The sequence below is a fragment of the Salminus brasiliensis genome, chromosome 20, assembly GCF_030463535.1.
Source record: "Salminus brasiliensis chromosome 20, fSalBra1.hap2, whole genome shotgun sequence".
NCBI classification, from domain to species: domain Eukaryota; kingdom Metazoa; phylum Chordata; class Actinopteri; order Characiformes; family Bryconidae; genus Salminus; species Salminus brasiliensis.
In genome coordinates, this window is record NC_132897.1 from 20945761 (window position 1) to 20969197 (window position 23437).

Genomic DNA, 23437 nt, shown 5'->3' on the forward strand with positions numbered 1-23437 from the left:
ACCAAATTAAACCTGGTGTGCTCATATTTAAACATATCATTCATTAAATGAAACTGAGTGTGCTGCTGGTAGGTTTGAACAAATGTATAGTATCCAATCAGTCTTAAGCAATCAATCCTTCACCAAAGCCAAATGTGCACCCATTTAATCAATCATTCACCAATTTAAAAACCCATCCATGCTGCTGGTGTGTAAATTACTGTATGTAATGAAAAATACTGTATGTAAATTATCCTTTTTAGTCTGATCTGTATTGTATCTAATGCTAAAGCACCCCATCTTAAATTTGCAGACCTAAATCCTAAGGTCTAATCAATCATTTCAGATGCCTACAATGACTACAATGACACATTTGTTTCCCAAAAGCCAGAAACAAAATGTTTGAATTATTTTTCAATAACTCAATCTTTCAGCATTAGCACTCCTTATCACCTTCACATATATAAATGGGCTAAACTGCTGTAGGCTAAATGAGCAGTCATATGGTCTGCATAGTTAGTGGAATATGTTGAAACTTTTTACAGTGTTTATTTAATGTTTTTCAAAAGAGCATGGGGGGGAAAAAGTCATTTTTCCATTGGATGGCCTCTTTAAAATCCCTAGGGGATTCATTTCACTGCTAATGGGCTTGCTTACATGAATCAGTCAAATGTCATTAGGAGGAGATTAGTTTCACTATCACGAGCCTTGAAAAGTATGGCAGCTGCCGATAACAAGGTCAGGCAGGAAAAGCAGGGCTTCCGAGCAGGAATATTCAGGTCTCCAGAAGATTATTCCCACCAATCATGGACTATGGTTTTGCCTTTTTTCCCAAACTGCTTCGCAGCACAACAATCATCATTATATGGGAGAGTGAGTACCATTTTCAGGGTTCGTTATGCTGCAGTGCTGCTGGGAAATTGAGCACAAATCAGCATGTTTACACCGAAGAAATCGTAGCAGCTCCCTTAGCCGAAAGGGGGGGATATTCAGGAGGGCTCTCATGAGAGATCGAAGGCTTCTTGTTTCATAGATGAGGGTGGGTCAGATACATAAACATGCTGCATGCCACAATTTGTATATTTATTCAGATTCAGCATAATTAAAATGCGGACAGAGATAATTAATTGCCTGGATTGCAATAATTATAGTTCAGCGGTTGAACTGCATACTTTCACAGTGGCTGGATTGTGCACCCAAATGACTCCAGCATGCACACCATGTAAACATATAGCTGCAGAATCTAAGCAAACCCTATTGAGGCGGCGGTAATTGCACACCTCGCCTTCTCTGTGGAATGAAGAAGAAAACAAATAACCTACAAGAATGGCTGTGGCTGAGGAAAAAGGCCCGGTCGTAATTAGAGTAACCTTGAGCGACCTCCAAAAAAAGTGAGGGTCAGCGCTAAAGCATGCTCAGCCAGGCTGTACACAGTTCAGTGAGCAGCAGACTAACAGACAGGGCTAGGAGAGAGAGATAGATATATAGATAGATAGATAGAGAGAGGTTGGCTCAAACCTGAATCAAACTGAATGGAGCTTAGATTGCTGTAATTACAGCTGAGAGTGAATGGCAAGGTCATGTCCACATCTAAGAACATATCTCTACATGCTATGCTTTATGAAATATATCTACCATGTTTCTCCTTTCACTGGTAACTTCAGCAGGTCCGCCTAACTTACAGGTTCGATAGATAAGAATATGACCTGTTGTGCAACCTGTTGTCATGCACAGTTAAAGCAACATTATGCAGTATTTCCACCTTAAAGTAGCAGTTCCAAGATCCTTATAATGCTCCACTGACTTGTAAAGGGGAGAATGGCATCTCTGTCCTCTCCACATTGGGCTCAGCACTCTGCTAACTACACTTTGTAACTTTGGTGAAGATTTTCCTGTAAAATTCCTGTAAAATATTTCACTACTTGGTCCTCATGCTCCTTCCACGTTCAGTGATTATGTGTCTCTCAGCTTGTCCAGAAATGCATGCGTAAAGTGCCAATTCTGACCAGATAATTATGTAAGTGCAAGACCGTTTGCAACATAGCAGTGACCTTGGTAGTGCGTGTGGAGCTGGAATAGGTTGAGAGCAGTCGGTCACCCAAATAATATCCGGTCAACAGAATCCTGCAGTCTTAAACACCATCCGATGATGAACAGCAGGCCTGGCGAGATGGGCAGTAGAATATTTGTCAAGGGTAGTTCTGATGTTAGAAGCGGTCCACTGGTGAAGGGTTATAAAATTGCTAACTAGAAATACAGGGTTTTTTTTGTCCCTTAATGTACCATAATGCTGGGCATAAGTAAACATCATCTGATTTGTGATATTTTGTTGGCCTGTACTTTTAATAAAAGACCGTCTTTAGTGTGCTTGACATTTAATAATCCAATTAGAATCCTCTCAGATTGATTGGGCTACTGGTTACTCTCAAATGCAGCGGTAAAATCATATTTTTTAGCTTACTATTTTACAGTAATGTCAATCTAATGTACGTGCAGTAACCCTTTCCTTTCTCTCAGTTTTCAAAGCTGGTTTAATACCAGAAAAGACACTTGGTATCACCACCAGTAGTGCTGTGTAGTTGTACCAGCTGTGATTTGATGGTGAAAAGCATTGTGGTACCATAGTTCCCCACATGGTTCAACAGAACATGGTACAGCTGTATTTCCTAAATAAAGAAACTGAGGATGTACCTTTAAAAAGACAAGCATGTACCAGCCCTGTGACCCTTTGCCATCTTTGGAGGGTTTGTTTGTAAATATTTTGGGATGGGGTGCCTGGTGGTGGACCCAAGAGCAGAGCTCCTGGTTTATTTATTTATTTATTTTAAACAGGGAGAAAAATAAAAAAAACTCAGAAATTAGAAAGGTTCACAAGAATGATTTGGTGTGGCTGTGGCTAAGGTCTGTTTATGGAGCCTCTAAGATTGTGGCATAAACAGAGCACAAGGTGGGTTGGGCTTAAAACAGCTGATACCCAACCCTTTAAAATGTGCCTGGACAGGATGGTATGGTGGCACCACAGATAGGGGCCTTGGGTTGTGGGTTAGATCCTTGCTCCGGTTGCTGTTTGTGAGAAGTTTGGTGTGTTTTCCCAATTTTCTCCAACCACCCAAAAACACATGGTACCCTGCGATGGACTGGCCATTACCTTGACCAGGAAGAAGTGGACGGATAGATTGATGTATTGGAACATTCATATTGCCAAAACAGATGGGTTGTAGATTCACGGTGCGCCAGCAAGGTGGATCTATAAGGTGATGGTTTTGACTTTGAAAGTGGCCAGAATACATACATGAGCATTCACATTTGGGATTGGTGAAGAGCATGCACTGCAGAAATTAGTCCATAGCCTTACATAGCATTTTCTACTCTTCATTGGAGACTGCGTTCATTCTTTCTAGATATCGCTCTATCAGTGTTCCGTTATCCTGACCTTCATCTGAAGTCTTTTTAATGCATCAGCTGAATTTAGAATGAAGTCATTCAGGGCGCTTTGCACATTATAGCAGTACCGGCTCCTGCACTTTCATTGAGGTTCTGCAGGTACATTAGCAGGGAATTGAGTTCAACTGGCCGTGTGCGCCGGGTAACATGTCTGATTAGGTCTCCGTCTTTTTACAGAGGACTGCTTTATCAGCCTCTTTAGATGGAGTCACCGGCAGTTCACTGGTTTCCACCCACAAAACCCCATCTCGGCCAGATCAATTCGAAACTGACTTGGTGGCTTAAAACCCTTTAAGTCCCCGGTGCTGGGCGCCTCTGTTTGTTTTTGTTTTTTTTAGCATTCCGTCTCCCGGCTCTACTCGTCCATGACCAAGCGGATAAGATGCGCTGACATTTGCAGGAGCCACCCGTGACTTAAACGGCATAAATCCTGTCAAAAAAACGTACAACACTAGTGATCCATGCATGAGGTGTGGCAGATCATACTGTATCTCTTAAGGGAGTGGAGGAAAGTTCAAGGTCTACTAGAATAGTCTTTCGGTTATGGGACTTGGGGGTGAATAAAGTAAAGCTGGGACATGCCTCTTAAATGTCACCATGGCGTCAGAAAAGACGGCAGACCATTGCCAAGCATTTGTCTGTGGTTTTGGCCCCTGTTTGGCCAAGAATGTAGAACAGATAAGAACACAGCCAATCAAATGAAGATTCCAGCCATGTCTTGGCTCCGAAGCTAAAAGGTTGCAGAAAGGTCTCTGTCTAGACCTTGAGGAATGAAAGGACAAAGGGTTCCCTGGCCTGCTGTCCTATCTGTGGTTTCTATCTTGACTTGTGATGGTCTGTTTTAGAACAGTTGAGTCAAGCACTGGCTTAACTCAAGAAAGAACAAGAAAAGGCCAGGATTTGAACTTTTCAAATTTGCCTATTTTTAAACCCGCATGACTTTATAAACATTTCTGGCCTCAAAATTTCCTCCCCAGAAAACACACAAGCAAACATTAAGCAACATAATAGCAACCACTGAACAACACTGAAGCACCCATGTCAACCCCTTAGCAACACCATAATAACCATCTACCAACACCTCAACAACCACCTATGATACTAAAGCAACCACCTAGCAACTATCCTGCAACCTCAACAATAACCTGGAATACAAGAGAAACATGCAAGCAACCATTAGGCAACTTCAGAGCAACCATCGAGCAACACTATGGTACTCATGTAGCAACTACTGAGAAACACCCATAGCAAAAACCTATGATACCAAAGCAACCATCTAGCAACATCATATCAACTTCCTAGGAACACCTTAACAACCACCTATAATACCAAAGTAACCATCTAGCAACTATCTTGCAACCGCAACAATTACCTGGGATACAATAGGAACTGCCTAGCAACCACCTAGAAACTTGCAAGCAATCACTATGCAACTTTATAGCACCCATGTAGCAACCATTTAGCAACACCCATAGCAAACACCTGGGATACCATAGCTACCATGTAGTAACATCATATCAACCACCTAGCAACACCACAGCAACCACACCTTAACAACCACCTATGATACCTAAGCAACCACCTAGCAACTATCCTGCAACCTCAAAAATCACCTGGGATACAATAGGAACTGCCTAGCAAACACCTAGAAACACCCAAGCAACCACTATGCAACTTCATAGCAACTTTCTAGAAACACGAAAGCACTCAAGCACCACAGCAAACACCTGGGATACAATCGGTACCCTCTAGCAACACCGTAGCAACCACCTAGCAAAAATCATTTCACCGTGGTGACCACATAGGATCAGCATAGCAAGTGCTTTGATGTAGGAACCACTTAAGCTGTGCAATGATTCAAGGATTCACTTTTCCAGTTACTTTTAAACTCATGTATTACTGATTATTTATTAACCATATTTGTAAAATCTGCAGTGCTAATTATCCACTTTGCCATAAAATGAAACAAAATAAAAAACACTATTAAAAAATGCGAGGATCACAACTACATTTCAAGGACAGTGCCTGACAAACTACTGTACCATTCCTAGACTACAAATACTCAGTGGCAGAAGATGTGACGGTCCTGAAATAGATCAAACATGCAGCGGCTGGAGTTCCAAGGACAGTTATAAGAACTACTGCTTTAAAGGAACACATACATTATTAAGGCATGTTATAAATATGGCATGTGCTTGAAAAAAAAAAGATGATCACATGTTCTAGACAAGCTGTAGCACATCACAGGAAGAGAACATTGATCACAGCTTTGCCTTCGACTAGCACACAGCTCATATAGCAGAGGCATGATAAGGAACATTGCTGAATCTGTCCAATCTTTTAAATGCTAAATACATCTGCAGCATATTGTGTATTAAAGAGTTGTCTCTCATGTTCGCATATGTTTCCATTTCCCTACCAGGCGTACGCTAAAGGACTACAGAATCCTAAGAGATTGCAAAAAAAGCATTTGTCATACCAGGCATCCATCCTTTGCAGATTTGCTAGTGTGTCAGATAGGTATTCACTTAATGGGTTTTAGCTATGAAAAAGCACTCAAACTCCCAAATCCTGCTGTTAGCATGTGATACAAATGAAAATGGACTAGACTTGTTTGGGCTTTCATGCACGCATAAGAACCACAGTACAGGAGCAATGCAAAATGCAACAAGCATTTTACAGCCAAATAGCAAGCTGGGGGTGAACTAGTAAAGTGCTTTGGAGTGCTCTGTCTTCTGTGAGATAATAAGTTGTAGAAGCACTTTTTTTCTGTCCATTTCAAAGTATTGAATTTGACTCCTCCATTGTCCCTTCTTACTGGCTATTGCCTGCATAACTCGTACATTGCTGACCGTCGTTGAGTCTTATTGAAGCCAAAATGGAAATATTGTGTCTTATGCCGGATTAGCTACTGAGGCTGTGTTTATTACTCTCACAATTTGGCCAATTGTGAAAATTTGTAAGATGCTTCGGTTAAAATCTAGGAAAACTAGTGCAGTGCTAACTGCTGTCCAACAGAAGAAGCAGTGACTGCTTACAACAGCAATAATTAATATAGCTGTTAGTAAATATAGTGCTACATAGTACCCTAATTAACTAATCAGGAATTTATCTATTATTTGGAGTTATTATTTAGAGCTTGGCAACAACCTAGAAACCATCTAAGACAGCACAGACCCACTAAACCACCTAGCAACACCCTAACAACCACCTACGATACCAAAGCAACCATCTAGCAACTATCCTGCAACCTAAACAATCAACTGGTATATAACAGGAATTGCCTAACAACCACCTAGTAACACGTGAACAACCACATTATAGCATCCATGTTTTAATTTTTAGGAAAATTTGTCTTAAATAAAATTTTGTACCCAATTTTCCTTCCTAATTTTAGACAGCCAATTACTCAACCGAATCGTTAGTGGTAGCAATGCTTCCGACACTGGGAGGGTGAGGCCTGACACATCCGCAACCAGCGTCACGGGGCAACAAAATGCATCCAGGTAGCCAACTCTGAGGCACTGGCTAGCACATGCCCGGGAAAGAGAGAGAGCTGTCTACCCAATCCGAGAGAGCCAGGCCAGTTGTGCTCTCTCAGGCTCCGGCTACTGAGGGCAGGCGGAATGACCTGGGATTTTAAGAGAAATCTTAACCATCTACTAACCGTGTGGCACAAAGCTAACGTTCCTCCTAAAATCAGTGTTACATTCTGTAACCTCTGCATTGTGTAAGGTGGAACGGATCATTTGATTAATACAGACTGCAAATGTTTCTGTGTTTTGGCAGCATTACGGTGATGCGTTGTATGTTGTGGGGGGACTAATCTGATAATGGTCTGCTTGTAACATCACAATCTAAATTTGTCGAAATAAATAAACAAATAAAACTTTTTGTATTTCACGCAGAAGTATCAAAAACATCATCATCCCTGGTTTACATTCAGCCTTAAATATTTCCAGACAAACCACTGAACTACATTGTACAATAATGGCAGTTGCTATGATCTCCAGAGTACATTTTAATTAGTGCACCTTTAACCAGTAAAAATGTCAAACGGTAAACACCGTTTACATAAAAACATCAGAACTGCCTCAAGCACAAAGCTGGTGATTAACTGCAGCCGAGACGCTTCCGCCATAAGGGCAGCACCTGTTCCTCTCCCATGCTGCGGTTACAGTCAAAAGCACACCTGGAGCACACTGCTAAGTAGAAGCCACAAAATTATGCATGGCTAAGTGCAAAAAATGCTAGCGCAGGGCATAAAAGTGGTGCTTTTAGTGAGGCACCATCCAAGAGGGAGGTCCTTCTATCGGGCTATGAACTCGGGCCTGAGTGCAGTTAGTTAATGGCATACTAATGGATCAGAATGTCTTGATCGGATCCCGGCATATTTCTTAGTGGATCAGGTATCAGCAATTTTAAGCCCTTCAAACAGAGTGCCCTCTGGTGTCCTCTGGGCAGCATTAACATTTGTAATTATTTCCACCTCACAGCAGTGAGGAGCCTTCTCAGAAGGTAACAAAACATAAGTTTAGATGGAACTCTCTTACAGGTGAACATGAAAACAGAACATGCAATAAGCTTTAATTGTGTCTGAGACACTTTTCCTCCAAGAGCTTTGTCTGTTTTCTCCTATTTTTGCACCGAGTGGGGAAATATACCCCCACCATGTCACCATGTCACTCTTGAACTATGCCATTAATACAGTAATGCACAGTACTGCAATCATTTCAGTGGTTTTAAACCAGCACTGAACAACACATTCAGAACCGGCTAATGCACCCACATCATAGCACACCAAATTCAGCACAGCACATTCACTGCATTCTAAACTAGTTAAAGCAACATTATGTAGAATATGTGCGACCACTGACTTATAGAGCTAATAGGAAGCATGGTGTCTCCCATTCAGGGATCAGCATGGAGCTAACTGCACTATGTAACTTTGGAGAAGTGGGCAGGAAAACACTTGGGAGAGCTGTGTAACACTGCATATCCTGTAATATCAGTCCACCTGCTTCTTTCCCTTCTATCTTTCTGTATTGAAAATCCAGAAAAGCATGGAAGCATGTGCATGACCTTATTGAGCAGTGGCTCAAAGCATGGATTCTATTTCTCGGCTGTAGGGGTGGCAGAGAGAGCAAGAAATGCCAGTTCTCCATAAAAGTTCGACAAAATTCTAAGATATTAAACACACTGTAAAAAGGTCATATAAAACAGAAAACCGCTACCAAACAAAATACATCAGTTCGGAATGTCTCCAAATTCTCCATATTTACCAAAAACCTCAGCATTAATTATCAGCACATCTTACCTAAATTGAGTGGCTGTACTATTTATAGAAACACAAAGATCTGATCAGACCATTGTTGGGGAAAAAAAAAAGAAGTCCATTCCATTTGCCTGGTCCTTTAAGCCCCATAGGGGATAAGGAGAAGTGTATTATTAATGCATTCCAGCCCTCTACTGCAACTAATAAGGGCCCAGTATGCTAAAATGAAGGCTCTCCAAAGGCTTATTATATGTACATCTCAAATCCATTATTAAACAAAGCACGGCAAAGAGGAAAAAGGGCAGTGCAGTAATTAAAAGGGAAAACTCTTCTTTCGGATCTGATGAGGCAAAAGCAACATGAGTTACATACTGGAAACGAATGCGAGTTTTAGCATCTGATGCTGCCGAAGCATGTCAGCTTTCATTTCGCTAATGAAGTGTCCAGAGGGCGCCAGAAGGTGAAAGTTCAGCAAATTACAGCAGATTTAAAAGCTAGAGATTGCCAATCTGTTGCTTTAAGATGCACTTAGATGCTAATATTGAAATCTGGGCTGAAGATAGGATGAATTGTAAACAAATGTGTTAAATCACGTTTGCACAAAAGCATGGGAATTACTTACACGTTCTTCAGGAACAACGTGCTCCAGTAAGGAAGCTGTAGATGTAGCATCCTTTTTTCTTTACCTTACTTAGATAGAACCTGACATAGCTAAATATCTTCACCCTGTCACAACTTGCATCATTTACAGAGTGAAACAGTGAGTCACATTATGTGCAGTAGCCTTTAGCCTACATCCTCTCACAGCTTTAGTGGCAGAGCAGCACATGCAACCACGGATAAGCTGCAGGAGGAGCTCTCCCTCAGGTCTTAGCATTCTACCATAACTGTGTGTGTTGTGAATTTGGGGATGGAAAGGCTTGGTTGGAAATTCCCAACCCCCTTAAAACTGGCCTGAGTGGTCCTGTGCAGCCACCAATGGATCTGTGATGAGTTTGTGCATCATTTTGTAGTCAGCGACATGTCCAAAGAAGGACCGCAGATGAGATGTTTGTCCATTTAATGGTGTAAACTGGTGTTTTTTGTTCCAAAGGGAAATGAATGCTGTTTCCCGAAAATCACCCCTTATTGCTCTCTGCGTTAGAGAAAAGTGTTCCGAAGTCATTATGCGTTGACCTTTTTCCAGAGAATGTCACTTGTCCTTCTGAATGATGAGGTTATTAAAGGTTAGACGCAATGCTAAATGCTATGATTGCTCCATAAATGTTGTAAGCAGGTTAATGCACCTTCGCATTTGGCTAACGTTACATGACAGTAAGTCTGAAACACTGCGGTATGACACCATTATAAAACCACTCCAGCTACTGACACTGCCCTCTACTACTGCCAATGTCACTTAACTACCATACTGGACAAAGCTTGTTGGTTTGCATGGAGTATTTTTTCAAATAAGGTTGCCAGACTAAATAAGCAAGATTGTGGAATAACCATGACGGTGATATTTAGGAAATACTTTACATACAAAAGGTAACAAAATTACCATTGTATTTTGTAATATACAATGGTAATAAGTAATAAGAAGCACTTCTTCTTATTTCTCTTTTGTCCATTCTTTGGTGAACCGTGGTCCATTCTCCATGGCTTGGGTGAAAGTCCAGTTGTGGACCACTCGAGATAGGGAGTACTGCTGGGACAAAGGTTCTGGAGTAACTACCACCAGCATCTACCTCCAGATGGGGGGGTGTCACTCTCAGATTTTTACAAAGACTTTTACAAAGTGGGCATTCCATTAAGGCTCCTTTCATTTTAACATTGAATGGCAGAAATAAAATAATTAGATATGATACAAGTCCCATCAAGCCCAAAGCACTCAAACATGCGTGCACACACTGGCACAGTCAGTCAATGAAGAGGCCCAGATTTTAGCATTCTAACATTCAGACATACATTTTCTCTTTCTCTCTTATTCAGTGGAGTTTATTTAGTAACTCAAAGGACAACCTAGTTTACTACTAATGTTCACTAAACATGACCAGACAACACTTACAGTAGTTTTGTTGTTCCATCGTCCAGAATAGCGCCCTATGTGTGTTTTCCTCAGGAACATCGCGCTACTGCCTCCTTTTTGCTTCGTTATAATACCAAGCACACTCCCACACATTTGGCGCCTTGGGTCTTTGGAAACTTTAAGAAACCTCTTTCATAACCGAGTCAACCGACTCCACTGCACACTCAAAAAACAGTTTGGAGGGGGGCTGTTGGTTTTACATGACGAAAATAAGCTGGTGGACACATCAATTATGTTTTGCATCTATACATGAATAATGCATATTCTTTTTTTAAGCTAAATAAATGAGCTGTTATGGATGCATCAATACTTCTTTTAGACACAGTGTAACTCATTTGCGTTCAAACTTCCAAACACAAGATATGTTTTGGCATAGCCAAAATGATGGTCATGCCCGCAACTTCATTGGCCACTGGTGGTTTGGGGCTAAGTGCCTTATGTCTGGGCAGTGCAACCTTGATTAGTCAAACACACACCTTTCCCACTGGTTTCTGGAACCATCTATTTGTATACTAGGAGTATCTTTCTCCCCCCCTACCTCAGTATAAGTGTGTAGTCATTCCGCCCAGGCAACACACCCTTAGGTATGCACAAATATTTCATAAAATGCTTGGCCTTAGTGTTAAAAGCTGTACCACTTTCTCTGCTGCTAAGTGTGGCTTTATGCTGGCTAAATGCATAAGTACCCACTCATGCCATCAGAATTTTGGATTTAGTATTTTTATTAACTGGACACGTTTATGTATGTTTTGTTGGATAAACACCAGGAGATGTAATTCAGCAAGGTCTATATAAAAAAAATATCTGTAATATATGTTTAAAAAAGTTATTATTTTAGGTGCAGCCACCATTATTTTTTTTTAACCGGTAGCTTTGACCATCAGATGACCATGACATAAGCCAAAAAAGACCGAAATCATACATACAATTACGTAGTAAAAAAACCTTTTCATTTGAATTGAAGCATTTAAAAAAAAAATTAGCAGAAAAGCTAAATTTATTAAAAATATAATGCTAATGATAATAAAACAATGCATAGCTTCGAAATATTGATGTCGATGCATTTTCAGTGACTTATCATGGTAGCCTTAATACATTTACTTAATACATAAACCACATTTTTAAAAGATTACTTGTGGAAAAAAAAAAAAACAGTTTCATGAAATAAAAAGTCCACAACAAATCATGGGCCAAATCGTTTTCCAGAAATCGAGCAAGGAAATAAACGACAACTGAGACAACACCATATTCTACTTGAAAAGCCATGTACAGTACGCTATGATAGCTAGCACATAATCAAAACGAAGCATGCGTAGGACGGAAGCTCCTTAAACATCAGACTGGGGTTGGTTATGAAAATAGCATGCCTAATAAAATGAGCTCCTAATAAAAAAGCTCCCTTTTAGGACTAATCTTGGCAAAGCACAACAACTTGCAGAGGGAGAGCTGCCCTGACATTCAGTTTGATGTTTTTTTTTTTTTTCTCAGCGTTCTCAGCTCACACGCCAGTGATTTTTTTTTCCTCCAACACTTTGATTGCCTAATTTAGAATTCAAAACAGGTCATATTGATTGAGTTGTTTATTTCATACTAAACTTTTGACTTACTCTTTGGCACGAAACCACACTAAATAGCATACGATTCTAACAGCTCTGAGACGTAGCACTGAATAAAAAAAGCATGCAAGCTCAGATTAAAAATATTATTCTTTTCTTATTATTTTGAAATCTCTGGTCCCAGGTCTTGGATTTAGCTTATACTAGTGGATTTATAGTGGATTTAGTGCTGGAACCAATCAGAAATATACCGTACTGCATTTCTAAGGTTATGCCGTATATGGTCAGTCACAGTACACTTGTAGTTCATGGTTAAATAGGTACACAAACCGTGTCAGGCACCGCATGCTCAACATGACCATCCCCATTAAAGACTATTTTAAAGCTTATTAGTAAGCGCTTAGACTTAAAAAAAACAATTAGTCATGTTAGATGTGACATTTCAAACAGGCACATGATTAGAAAATGTCACTTTGTACCTTTATTTCCACTTTGTATTAAAGCCCATTTGTTTTCATGTACAATTTGTGTGCCATTCTCTATCTCTACCCAAGGGACTACTGGTCACCTTTTGACCGCTGTTGGACTAGATACAAGCCTGTTAATTATACTGCATTGTTGCAGTAGTTTTTACACATCAACATCACTGCTGGGTTAAAAGCTATTCAAGATTATAAAATGTTGTTAACCTCAACATGTTACAACTAGTTCTTAGTCTGTTACAAATAGCCCTCAGCCTGTTACAACTTGTCCTCAGTCTGTTACAAATAGCCATCAGTCTGGTACAAATACCTATTAGCCTGTAACAAATAGCCCTCAGCATGTTACAACTAGTTCTTAGTCTGTTACAAAAAACCCTTTAGCCTGTTACAACTAGCCCTTAGTCTGTTACAAATATCCCTCATCCTGTTACAAGTGAACCTTCCTATCTACTGTATCAGGCAAAAACAAAGTTAAAGCTCATACTAAATGTCAATTAAAAATATGTGGCATGCTATATAGCCACTTTATTAGAAACCATTTCTTTCATGTTTTCATGTCCACTTTTGTGTCACATTCAATTTATTTATGCGTACAATTTCTGTGCCATCCTACATCTCCACCCCATTTACGACTAGTCACTTTTTGAAAACTGTTGATTGAGGTATGAAGGTATTAAGTACATATATAACATATAAAACATATAAAGGCCCCACCATTTTAAAATGCCTTCCGTCTATTACAACTAGTCCTAAATCTTTTACAAGTAGACCTCAGTCTGTTACATCTAATCTTCAGCTTGTTACATTTAGCCCTGAGTATGGTACAAGTAGACCTTAGCCTGTTATATCTAGTCCTCAGCCTGTTACAAGTACAATCAGACAGTTCCAACCAGTCATTGACCTGTTACATTTAGCCCAGAGTGTGTTACAAATCGACCTCAGCCTGTTGTAACTAGTAGTCAGCCTGCTACAAGTACTTCTCAGCCTATTATAACTAAGTCTGTTACAGGTAGACCTACTATATACTATATCAGACACCAGAAATTCCGCGAGCCCATTCTCATCAAAGACTATTTTAAAGCTTATTAGTAAGTGCTCAGACTAAATACCAATTAGTCAAGTTAAATGTGACATTTTAAACAGCCACTTTATTAAAAAGCGCCACTTTGTACTTTCACATCCTCTTTGTTTCAAAGCCCGTTTTTTGTGTACAATTTCTGAGCCATTCTCCATCTCTACCCCACTGTTCACGCTCTGACCGCTGTTGACTAGGTTCTAGTGCATGAAGCAAAGCAATGCTGCTGTGGATTTTACATGTCAGCTTCACTTCTGGTTTGTGGGTGATCCAATATTTAATCCAATATTCTAACTGTAAAATGAAACAGCTTTTAGCTAAAGTTGAGCTAGAACACATCCTTGGTCATGTTCTCCTTCTATAATAAGCAACGATACCTGCATATTTTTATACCTATCATATTTTATGATTAGCTCAGAAAACTGTTTGTCTATGTAAGTAAAAAAATACAACTACAATTTTCTTCTTATTTACTGGACTCTTTTAAAGTTTGTGTTTTTCACCCTTACAAGCAAAACACAAATACGAGGACATATGGCAGCACACAAGAGAGAAAAGAAGAAAAAGGGTAAGGGTAGGGTCATACAAGGACATCAGTTTTGAAAGCAAGAAATTCTTTCAACCCTGTGCCCGTGATTCCATTATTCACAGGCACTTATTCTGTCATTGTTTAATCTAGCAAGTTTCTTATAGAAATGCAATGCTTCTTTTCCGCAAAGTAATAATTCAAAGTAATAATTACAAATAAATTACCATGCATACATACAGATATACAGATTTGCCTGTAACAGTTAGCCTCTCAGCCATCGGCAACCAATTCCCAACCTGTTACAACTACATTTACATTTACGGCATTTAGCAGACGCTCTTATCCAAAGCGACTTACAAAGTGTAAGCTAGTTAGAATAGACCAATAATTCAAAGGATACCTCTAAGCTTTAGACATTGCTAAACACAAGACAATAAGGAGACCATAGTACTCTAATTGTCCAAGTATTCTCGGAAGAGGTGGGTCTTCAGTCTGCGTTTGAAGACAGCGAGCGACTCTGCTGTTCGGACACCCAGGGGAAGCTCGTTCCACCACTTTGGTGCCAGGACAGAAAAAAGCCTGGATGCTTGTCTTCCGCGGATTTTGAGGGATGGCGGGTCGAGCCGAGCCGTACTTGAAGCTCGAAGGGCTCTAGGTGCTTTTGACCAACTAAACCTCAGACTGTTACAACCAGTCTTCAGCCTGTTACAACTAACCCTCAGACTGTTTCAACCAGTCTTCAGCCTGTTGCAACTAGCCCTCGGACTGTTTCAACCAGTCTTCAGCCTGTTACATTCAGTCTTAAGCCTGTTACAACTAGTTCTCTGCCTGTTGTAACCAGTCCTTAGCCTGTTCTAACCAGTCTTTCTGCTTGTTACAACTAGTCCTCCACCTGTTACAACTAGTCCTTAGCCTGTTACAACCAATCATCAGCCTGTTACAACCAGTTATCAGACTGTTACAACCAGTCCTCAGACCATTACAAATAGTCCACAATCTGTTACAATTAGTCCTCAGCCTGTTACAACCAGTCCTTAGCCTGTTGTAACCAGTCTTTCTGCTTAGTACAACTAGTCCTCCACCTGTTACAACTACTCCCTAGCCTGTTACAATCAATCATCAGCCTGTTGTAACCAGTCTTCCGGTTGTTATAAACAGTCCTCAGACTTTCATTACCAGTTCTCAGACTGTTATAAATAGTCCTTAGGCTGTTACAACCAGTCCTCAGCCTGTTGTAATCAATCCTCAGCCTGTTACAACCACTCCTCAGCCTGTTACAACCAGTAGTCAACCTGTTACAACCAGTCCTCAGCCTGTTACAACCAGTAGTCAACCTGTTACAACCAGTCCTCAGCCTGTTACAACCAGAAGTCAACCTGTTAACCAATTCTCTCAGCAAATCTCCTTTAGATTACTTTATACTATAGTGTCTTATATATGCTTTACACTAAGTGTCTTCTCCTAAACCTTTGTGCATTGTATGAAATTACACTTGACGGGCCCTGGAAATCAGAAATAATATAAAAACCATAAAAACTGGAGAACTGAAAAAAAAAAAAAAAAAAACTTGCGAGTCTATTAATGTCCATTTAATCTGCATTTACAAAGAACACTACAGTATATTAGACTTACTACAAAATCAAAGGAATCCACTTATCTGACTGTGGAGAACACTTTTCTGAAAAGACTCTTCTCTTTAACCCAATAACACACACAGAATAGGCCACACATTTCTGAATCATAAATTCATAATACCTCATTCAGAGTCATTATAAAGTCCATTCATGCAAGTCTGTGAACACATTTACCATTACTCTGGTGCATATAGAGAAAAATGCAGCAGGTTAGCTTTTAGCATTGGCTGGTAGCTGGCTGTAGCATTAGAGAGCTTTTATGCTAATCCGCCATGATGATCTTTCCCGCTGCGCTCTGTATGCTAATGCTAAGTGCATCAAGCCTCATCATCTGCTCCTTTGGGAGGCCGCGAAGAGATTGTGCTTGGAGCTGAATGGAACCAAATGGAGACGTACTGTAGGACACTCAATCAGTCATAGAGCAGCGCAAGGAGTGTTAGCAAAGATTACGTGAAAAGTACAGCATTGAAAAAGTAATTGGAAAGCCCATTTTGCTGATTGCTTATGGTGGTAACAACAGGTTTTAGCTTCAGATATTATTGATGGTATTGACAAGATGTGCATTTGACAGCTTGATTTCATGGAAATTATGACGAATGTGTTTAGCTTTTCCTCTGAGTGCAATGCGGCATGGCCTCAGTTTCACTTCTAGTGGCAATGACTAGGGGGGCATATGCTCAAAGCGGTACAAGATATTTGACTCTTTAAAGAAATGCCAGTGATGGAAAAAAAAAACCCTTCAGATTGTAGTCTGTAAGTCCTCATGACCAAGTCAGCTCTATAACCCAGTGACGAGAGGCTGGAGGGGTCGGGGACAGAGAAAGAAGGAGAAAGAAAGGGGGAAAAGGGGAAGCATGCTATGCTTTACTGAAAGCCTGGAAGACGATAAAACACTGGAGCATGATGGGAAGAGAAGAGGAGTGTGAGTAATCTTCAAAGCTGCTGCACTTTGAGAGATCAGTGGTGCTGACCAGGCACAATGAGCAGATCAATGAGGGAGCAGCTCAGGAGCCAGAGGGGAGGAGAGGAGGAGGAGACACACTTGCAAACCCCTCATTTTAGAGAGTCCAGAATGTGTGTGTGTGTGTGTGTGTGTGTGTGTGTGTGTGGAAGCAGTTCAGGCACTCAATCTGTCTTCAGTCTGTAAATATGACAATAGCTTGACACCTTTTCACGGAAAGAGAAATAGAAATGATACCCAGTACTGGATATGACTTCAAAAATCTTTTGTTATCAAAAAAAAACAATTCAGAGTGTAATATGTAATTTGTTAGCTCAGAGGTCCAACAGCTGTCCCCAATATAGAGCACTTCCGGACATTGCGCATTTCCGCTCTCTGTCTTCGCCAATGTAAATCTTCGCCATAAAATTCTAGTAATCACCCACCTTAGAGAGGTCTCTACATTTTATTCTTGCAGAAAATCACACCTGAAAACAATATTTAAACATAGCGAACATCCTAATTTTGTGCATCTAGAGAGAAAATGCCCAATAAGCTGAAGTGGTCGATGTTGGGGACAGCCGTTGTAAGAGAACTAACTGCTCACACTTACACAGAGTGTGTTTGCCCTCTCTGTATTTGATTTAATTTGAGTTAGTGTTAAAAGTGTTGTGGGACTGTTCAATGTATTGTATTCAACTGAGAAGTTCATACTGAACAATGCAGTAAAACAGTACCGTTACACACCTACTTGTTTGGATTCTAAAATCCAACAAATAATGATAGCTAACAGCCAGTAATTAGCATTGTGCAAACTCCCTCTAAATCATCACACAATTTCATCAACACTATGTAGCTGCTTTTTGTTTTTTACCTTCAACACTGCGCAGCTGTAAATGGGAGAATAGCGTCTCTATCACTGCTCTTTGAGCTAACTGCACTACGTAACTCTGGTGAAGCAGGCAGCACACCGCTGGTGAGAACTGCCCAACGGGTCATATTTGTGCACAATCCTGTAACATTACTCTACGGCCGCGGTCCACATGCTTCTTTCACTTTTAGTGATAACTCGGTGTCTCTCAGCCTGTCAAAACAAATGCTGTGTAGGGCATATTCTTTAGAGGTGGCTCAAAGTGCAATTACACTCCCCGACTGTAAAAGGGGCGCCCAAGAAGCAAGAAATACCAACTCACACATAATAATAATGCCACTTAAAGTCATCTCAAATGCTTATATGGTTTCATACAAGGTATAAGACACTGTTAATATGAAAAAAGAAATATGTTGTAGGGCTAAAACAGTAGCAGAAAGTCTGTACCAAAAAATGTTAGTCAAATTTCACACATCAAGCTGGCCAAATTGTTTGAGGATTCAGAAATTGCTGTTTGCACCATGCTCACTGGTGGCCATAGTCACATTAGCCTTGTAGCTCCATTTCTAAACCAAATAATCTAATTTCAGACACTTAGTAATTCTTGTATTGCGTAAATATGGGCGAATTGCGTAAATATGATTTCTGACAAAAGAAAAATCCCATGAAATGAAACCCATGCAAAACAGGTGTAGACTCAAATAAAGTGAACTTCAGATTGAATTCCAGTTCAGAGCAAAGTGAGGCTGTGAAGTGCACAGTGAAGATATTTGTTTACGCCAAAAAAAGAAAAGGAAGCAGAAAGGTCGGGAAATTGGGAAGAACAACACACAGGAAGGGCACATTTGACAGTAACAGATGACACGAAGAAAACAAAAAAAGCAACAAGATATGTGCCAAATGAAGATAACTGAATAGGATGCAGACCTAGAAATGTCCCACCTGAAGCGGAGTCTTCGCCATCTGCTGCTGTGAGAAGAGAAAGAGGAAGAGAGGTGAAGAAGGACAGTTAGATGCCATCGCTTTCAAAGACATTTGACAAAAAACATACATTCAAGTTTGTTCAGTTATCAACTCATTCTAATCGTGCTCACTGGTTTATCAAACTAATATCCAAAAATGATTCCTTCATTTCCCATCAGAAAACACAATTACCCACGATAATCCCAGAATGGGAAAAACAAACCACACGCACAGACAATTAAAAGTTACGGTGCATTCATCCCCACACTGTAAGTCATCATAAAAGGTTGCGCTCCTTTGAATCCCCAGCATTTCCCTTGTCAGAAGCTAATGCCGTGCCTGAACACCGCAGATCTGCCCATGTCCACCCTACTTTCAACCTGCGCTTGGACTGTATTTATCATTCCCGTGCTCAGGCGGCCCGTCTGAGCGTGCATGAGCTTAATTGTTAATCACAGCAGCAACCACAAGAAAGGCAAGAATGAACCCCGGAGCAACCTGCGCCATTACCGGCACCTTCTATCAAACCAATCACATGCTACAGCAGAGAGGCTCCTCTGCTGCTTCCTCATTCGTCTTTGTGTTTGTGTTTTTGCTCACCATTAAAGGGAGCAAAAAGTCTGATGGGGTCAGGCTGGATGTTGAGATAATGGCTGTGTGGCGCTTTTGTTGGGGCCTGGCGAAGGATGCCTCTGATCTACGAGTCTAAAGGGTGAAAGGATTAGCAATGAGGGATGATTAAGCTATTAACCTCAGAGAGAATCGGAGCGAAAGCAATGTATGATGTAAAGTTCCCCATCTAGAAAACACCACAGGAGCAATTGTATGCGCAAGCTTATGTACAATGCACTTGATGCTGTTGCCAGTTTATTAGGCCCAGTGCACACCTGGCATTAACCTGGCATTAACACGCGCCCTGGGTGATCTGATCATAAGTGGCCAGCACAAGGTACAGGCATGAACAGGCACTGTAATCAGATCACTCAAACCACATTCGGAGGTGGTCAGGTTACACCAAAACAGCTCGATAGTGCTTTTGCTTTGATGGCAAAGCACTGCATCAACCTCATCACCCCAGCCGGAAAATATGCAATAACTGTGAGACCACGCCTACAATAACAAACCAACTAATGGATAATAGCGATACTCGTGGCTGGTGCACAAGCAAAACTAACTTCCAATTCCTACAAACTTCTATTCCCAGAGAATAGCCCTACCAGTTTGTACAGAAGTCCCTCTAGTTAATGAATAAAGCCTTGCTACATAAAGGGGTTAATGTGCGCCATGCCCCTCCTCCAGCAGAAATAATGTGAGAAGTCTGATCACAAGCTCTTAGTAGACAATGGCTATAGTTTTGCACAGCATTTGTGATCGGATCACCCAAGATGTAAACAGGGCCTTAGAGACACCTTCCTTGTGCCTACAATCAATCATCAATCAGTCACTTTGATGCATCGAATGCATCTACCATAAAGGTACACATTGTAGGTACACACCTACATTGTAGGTTAACCCCCTTTGCGGCAGGGGTCACCAACCCTCCTCTTGGAGATCTACCTTCCTGCAGGTTACACCTCCAACCCGAACCCAAAGACACCATCATTCAGGTGGTCAATCAAGGATTTCTAAAGGTAATGATTTGATGGAGTAGACTGGGTTGATTAGGGTTGGAGCTAAAGTCTGCAGGAAAGTAGGCCTCTAAGAGCAGGATTGGTGAGCGCCATGATAAAGTATTGCCCTGCACATCTGTTGACAGTGGCCTCCTCCATAGAACCAGTGCTGACCAGATATTATTGAAGCGGTGGACCATTCATGGTGGTTCTCTGGTCAATGATGACTAACAACAGCTGTTCATGGCAAAACACCAACTAATAAGTAACTGTATGTTAAGAAAATATACTAAGAGAGTGTGTTTAACTAAGTGGCCAGTAAGTTACGGGTTTATGAAACCAAGCAATGCTGGATTGTTTATATACTCACACTAGTGTTACTGTGACATACTATGTTGGTGTCACTGGTTGGTAGAATGGTCTATTATTTAAATAACATCTGGTCAGCATTGAACAAAAAAATTCAGCAGGATGCTACCAGCAAACAACTGGACCGGTGCTACCTGGACTGGACTGATGGACTGACTTATAGGGGCAAGGGTAAGAAGGCAAAGGTTGGGTATGGAGTGCTATACTTCTGTATAGGTAGGTATATCATCATATAGACCTATTTAGACCGCTAATTTGTTTATTTCACCCAAAGTATGAGCTTGTTATCATATAATTATATTCTTTTTTTCAGTGGAAAGTAAAGAAGAGTTATCAGCACTAACCTGATCTCACATAGATCCAGAAGGGTGAAAACAAGCATTTTCACAAATCAGTGACTTATCTTTTTGTTGAGGGAGGGATGGCACCCATAGATCTGTCACATAATCGCAATAAACAATATGATTGTCTTTCTAAAACCACAATAATGCAATTACACATGTTTAAAAAGCAATAAACTTTAAATTATTAAGGAGCTTCAGACACTGAAACTGAAAAAAAAAGTTAAATAAATAAATATAATATAAGCATAAAATAAATCAAACAAAACCACACCATTAAACTGACTCTTCAAGGATGTACTGCTAGGTCAGCAAAAATGATCAGTCATATCGATTTATTGTACAATAAGTTAATATAATGTAATTATCGTGTCAGGCCTAGGCCCCCTTGCACTACCATCTCGCACCCCCCACCCCTCCAAATCAAGCCCTGGGAAGACGCACCTGACAAAATGACTGATGCATGTAGATACGGAGGTAGAGAAAGTGTTTAATAATTCCCCGTCATGATGAACTGTCGCTATGACACAGTACACTGGCAGAGGCAACATCATTGAAAACAGCTTCAAATGCTGAGAGAAAAAAATCCACAAATTAGTGAAGTAAACCGAGGGAGATTGAGCGCAAAAGCGGCGAGTGGCTGAGAGGCCTCCAGTGGTCGCTGGGCTAACGGAGCAGCCAAATCCCTCTGTAATCACTAGACAGATGCAAAGGATGCATGCCAATGTCTACTGCCACACAACATCTGCAGGGCGCTCTTGCTTCAGCCAGGGAACATGAGCGCACGCACACAATCAGGTCACTGTCACACTGGCTTGTTGTATTTGCTAGGATAAAATTGGTTTAGACGTTTTACATGGGATACCGGGTATGGATGCATTTGGAAGCACACAAGCAGTGAAGTAATATATGAGCTGCGAAAAGCAGCACCATGTTCTTTCCAGAACTCTAGGCTGCGCACATTACAAAACCTTTGCTTGCTTTGTCTGTGTCGTTCACTGCTCTTCTTTCCTTTATTGCTTTTTTCCCCTGTTGCGTCCCATCACTCCCCCCAGACCAATGGCACGACACACAAACACACAAAAAGACTGGTCTCCATGCTTGAGGCCAACTCTGTCTGGCTCTGCTCTCTGTTGGAGCTGGTTACCAGAAGCTTCCCTAAGGCTTGCATTATCAGCAGTCTGAGATTTCCACTGCTTAACACCAGGGACCTGGGCCAGGGAAGTGAAACGTGGAAAAGAAGGTTAGTGGCTGGTGCAGAAACGGCCCAGATTTTGAGACTTTTCTCTGTGTGTGTTGTGCTGTGGTGGGGATTGCTAAGCTTCATTTGATTTTTAAAGCGGTCATAACTACTTGATTAAAAATTATTATAAATATACAAATAAGCAAATAATACTTTTTCCTGCTGGATTGGTCTAGTGATTAGTTCATAATTTAAATAATGTGGTGTGTTGTGTGCTTATCTAGCCAGGGTTCACTTCCCTGGCTAGATAAGCACACAACACACCACATTATAGCTAGATAAGATAAAATTTTCTGAGTGATTATACATTTGTTTGTAGTTACAAATTGTGTAAAAGTAAAATAGTTTGTTTTACTAGGTCTACGCTGACCAGCTCAGCAGTCATCTAACAAGCTAACAAGCTATTGTCAGGTTGCATATATATATTAAATATATTCTATAAATAGAAGCATTATGCAAAAACCTGTCATTTATTTACGGGGCTCCCCCTACAGGTGTGAAGTGTAATCTACTCTGCACCGCCATTCAGAAACGATTATTAATTACAATACAGAAATGACAGCTGACGTGAACACGTCACTTCGCTGACGTGAAGTCTGTGGATTAATGCAATACAGTAATATTACATTTTTTGCACAAATTTGACTTAGCATTATGCAGTTCTAGCAATATCTTTCACGCTACACCAAAGTTACATATTTTAGCAGTAATCTGTCCCGGAGTGGCAATGACCGAGAGAGCATTTTCCCTTGTACAGTCAGTAGAGCATCAAAATTAATCTGAAACAATTATTTTAAGGTAAAATTGCCATGTAGCTTTGCTTGAATGAAATAGCTTAAAACAGTAAATAAAGATTTTTGCAAATGTCCCAAATGGTAACATTACAACTTTTTAAATAGATTTTATAATCCCTGGCCAGCAGGCACCAGGCATCAATCTGACATTACAAAGAAGTTGGACTCTAACACTGGACAGACACTGAATTTTAGCTGAAAATGAAAAACCTCAAAAACCACCGTTGTACAGATGCTGAATTCTAGTTGGAAATCAAAGTCACA

General features: G+C 40.6%; 1 protein-coding gene across 6 annotated transcripts in view; it reads right to left on the reverse strand.

Annotated features, from left to right (window-relative positions):
* The window catches only part of edil3a (EGF-like repeats and discoidin I-like domains 3a), a 243439-nt gene that overhangs the window by 159450 nt on the left and 60552 nt on the right, over positions 1–23437 (reverse strand). For 2 of the 6 annotated variants that reach the window (XM_072664773.1, XM_072664770.1), the window contains one exon: positions 18796–18822. In XM_072664773.1, coding sequence (XP_072520874.1) covers positions 18796–18822 — 27 coding nt within the window. Of the gene's footprint in view, positions 1–18780; positions 18823–23437 lie in introns of all 6 variants that reach the window. The other 4 variants (XM_072664772.1, XM_072664768.1, XM_072664771.1 and 1 more) reach the window with 3 other exon arrangements.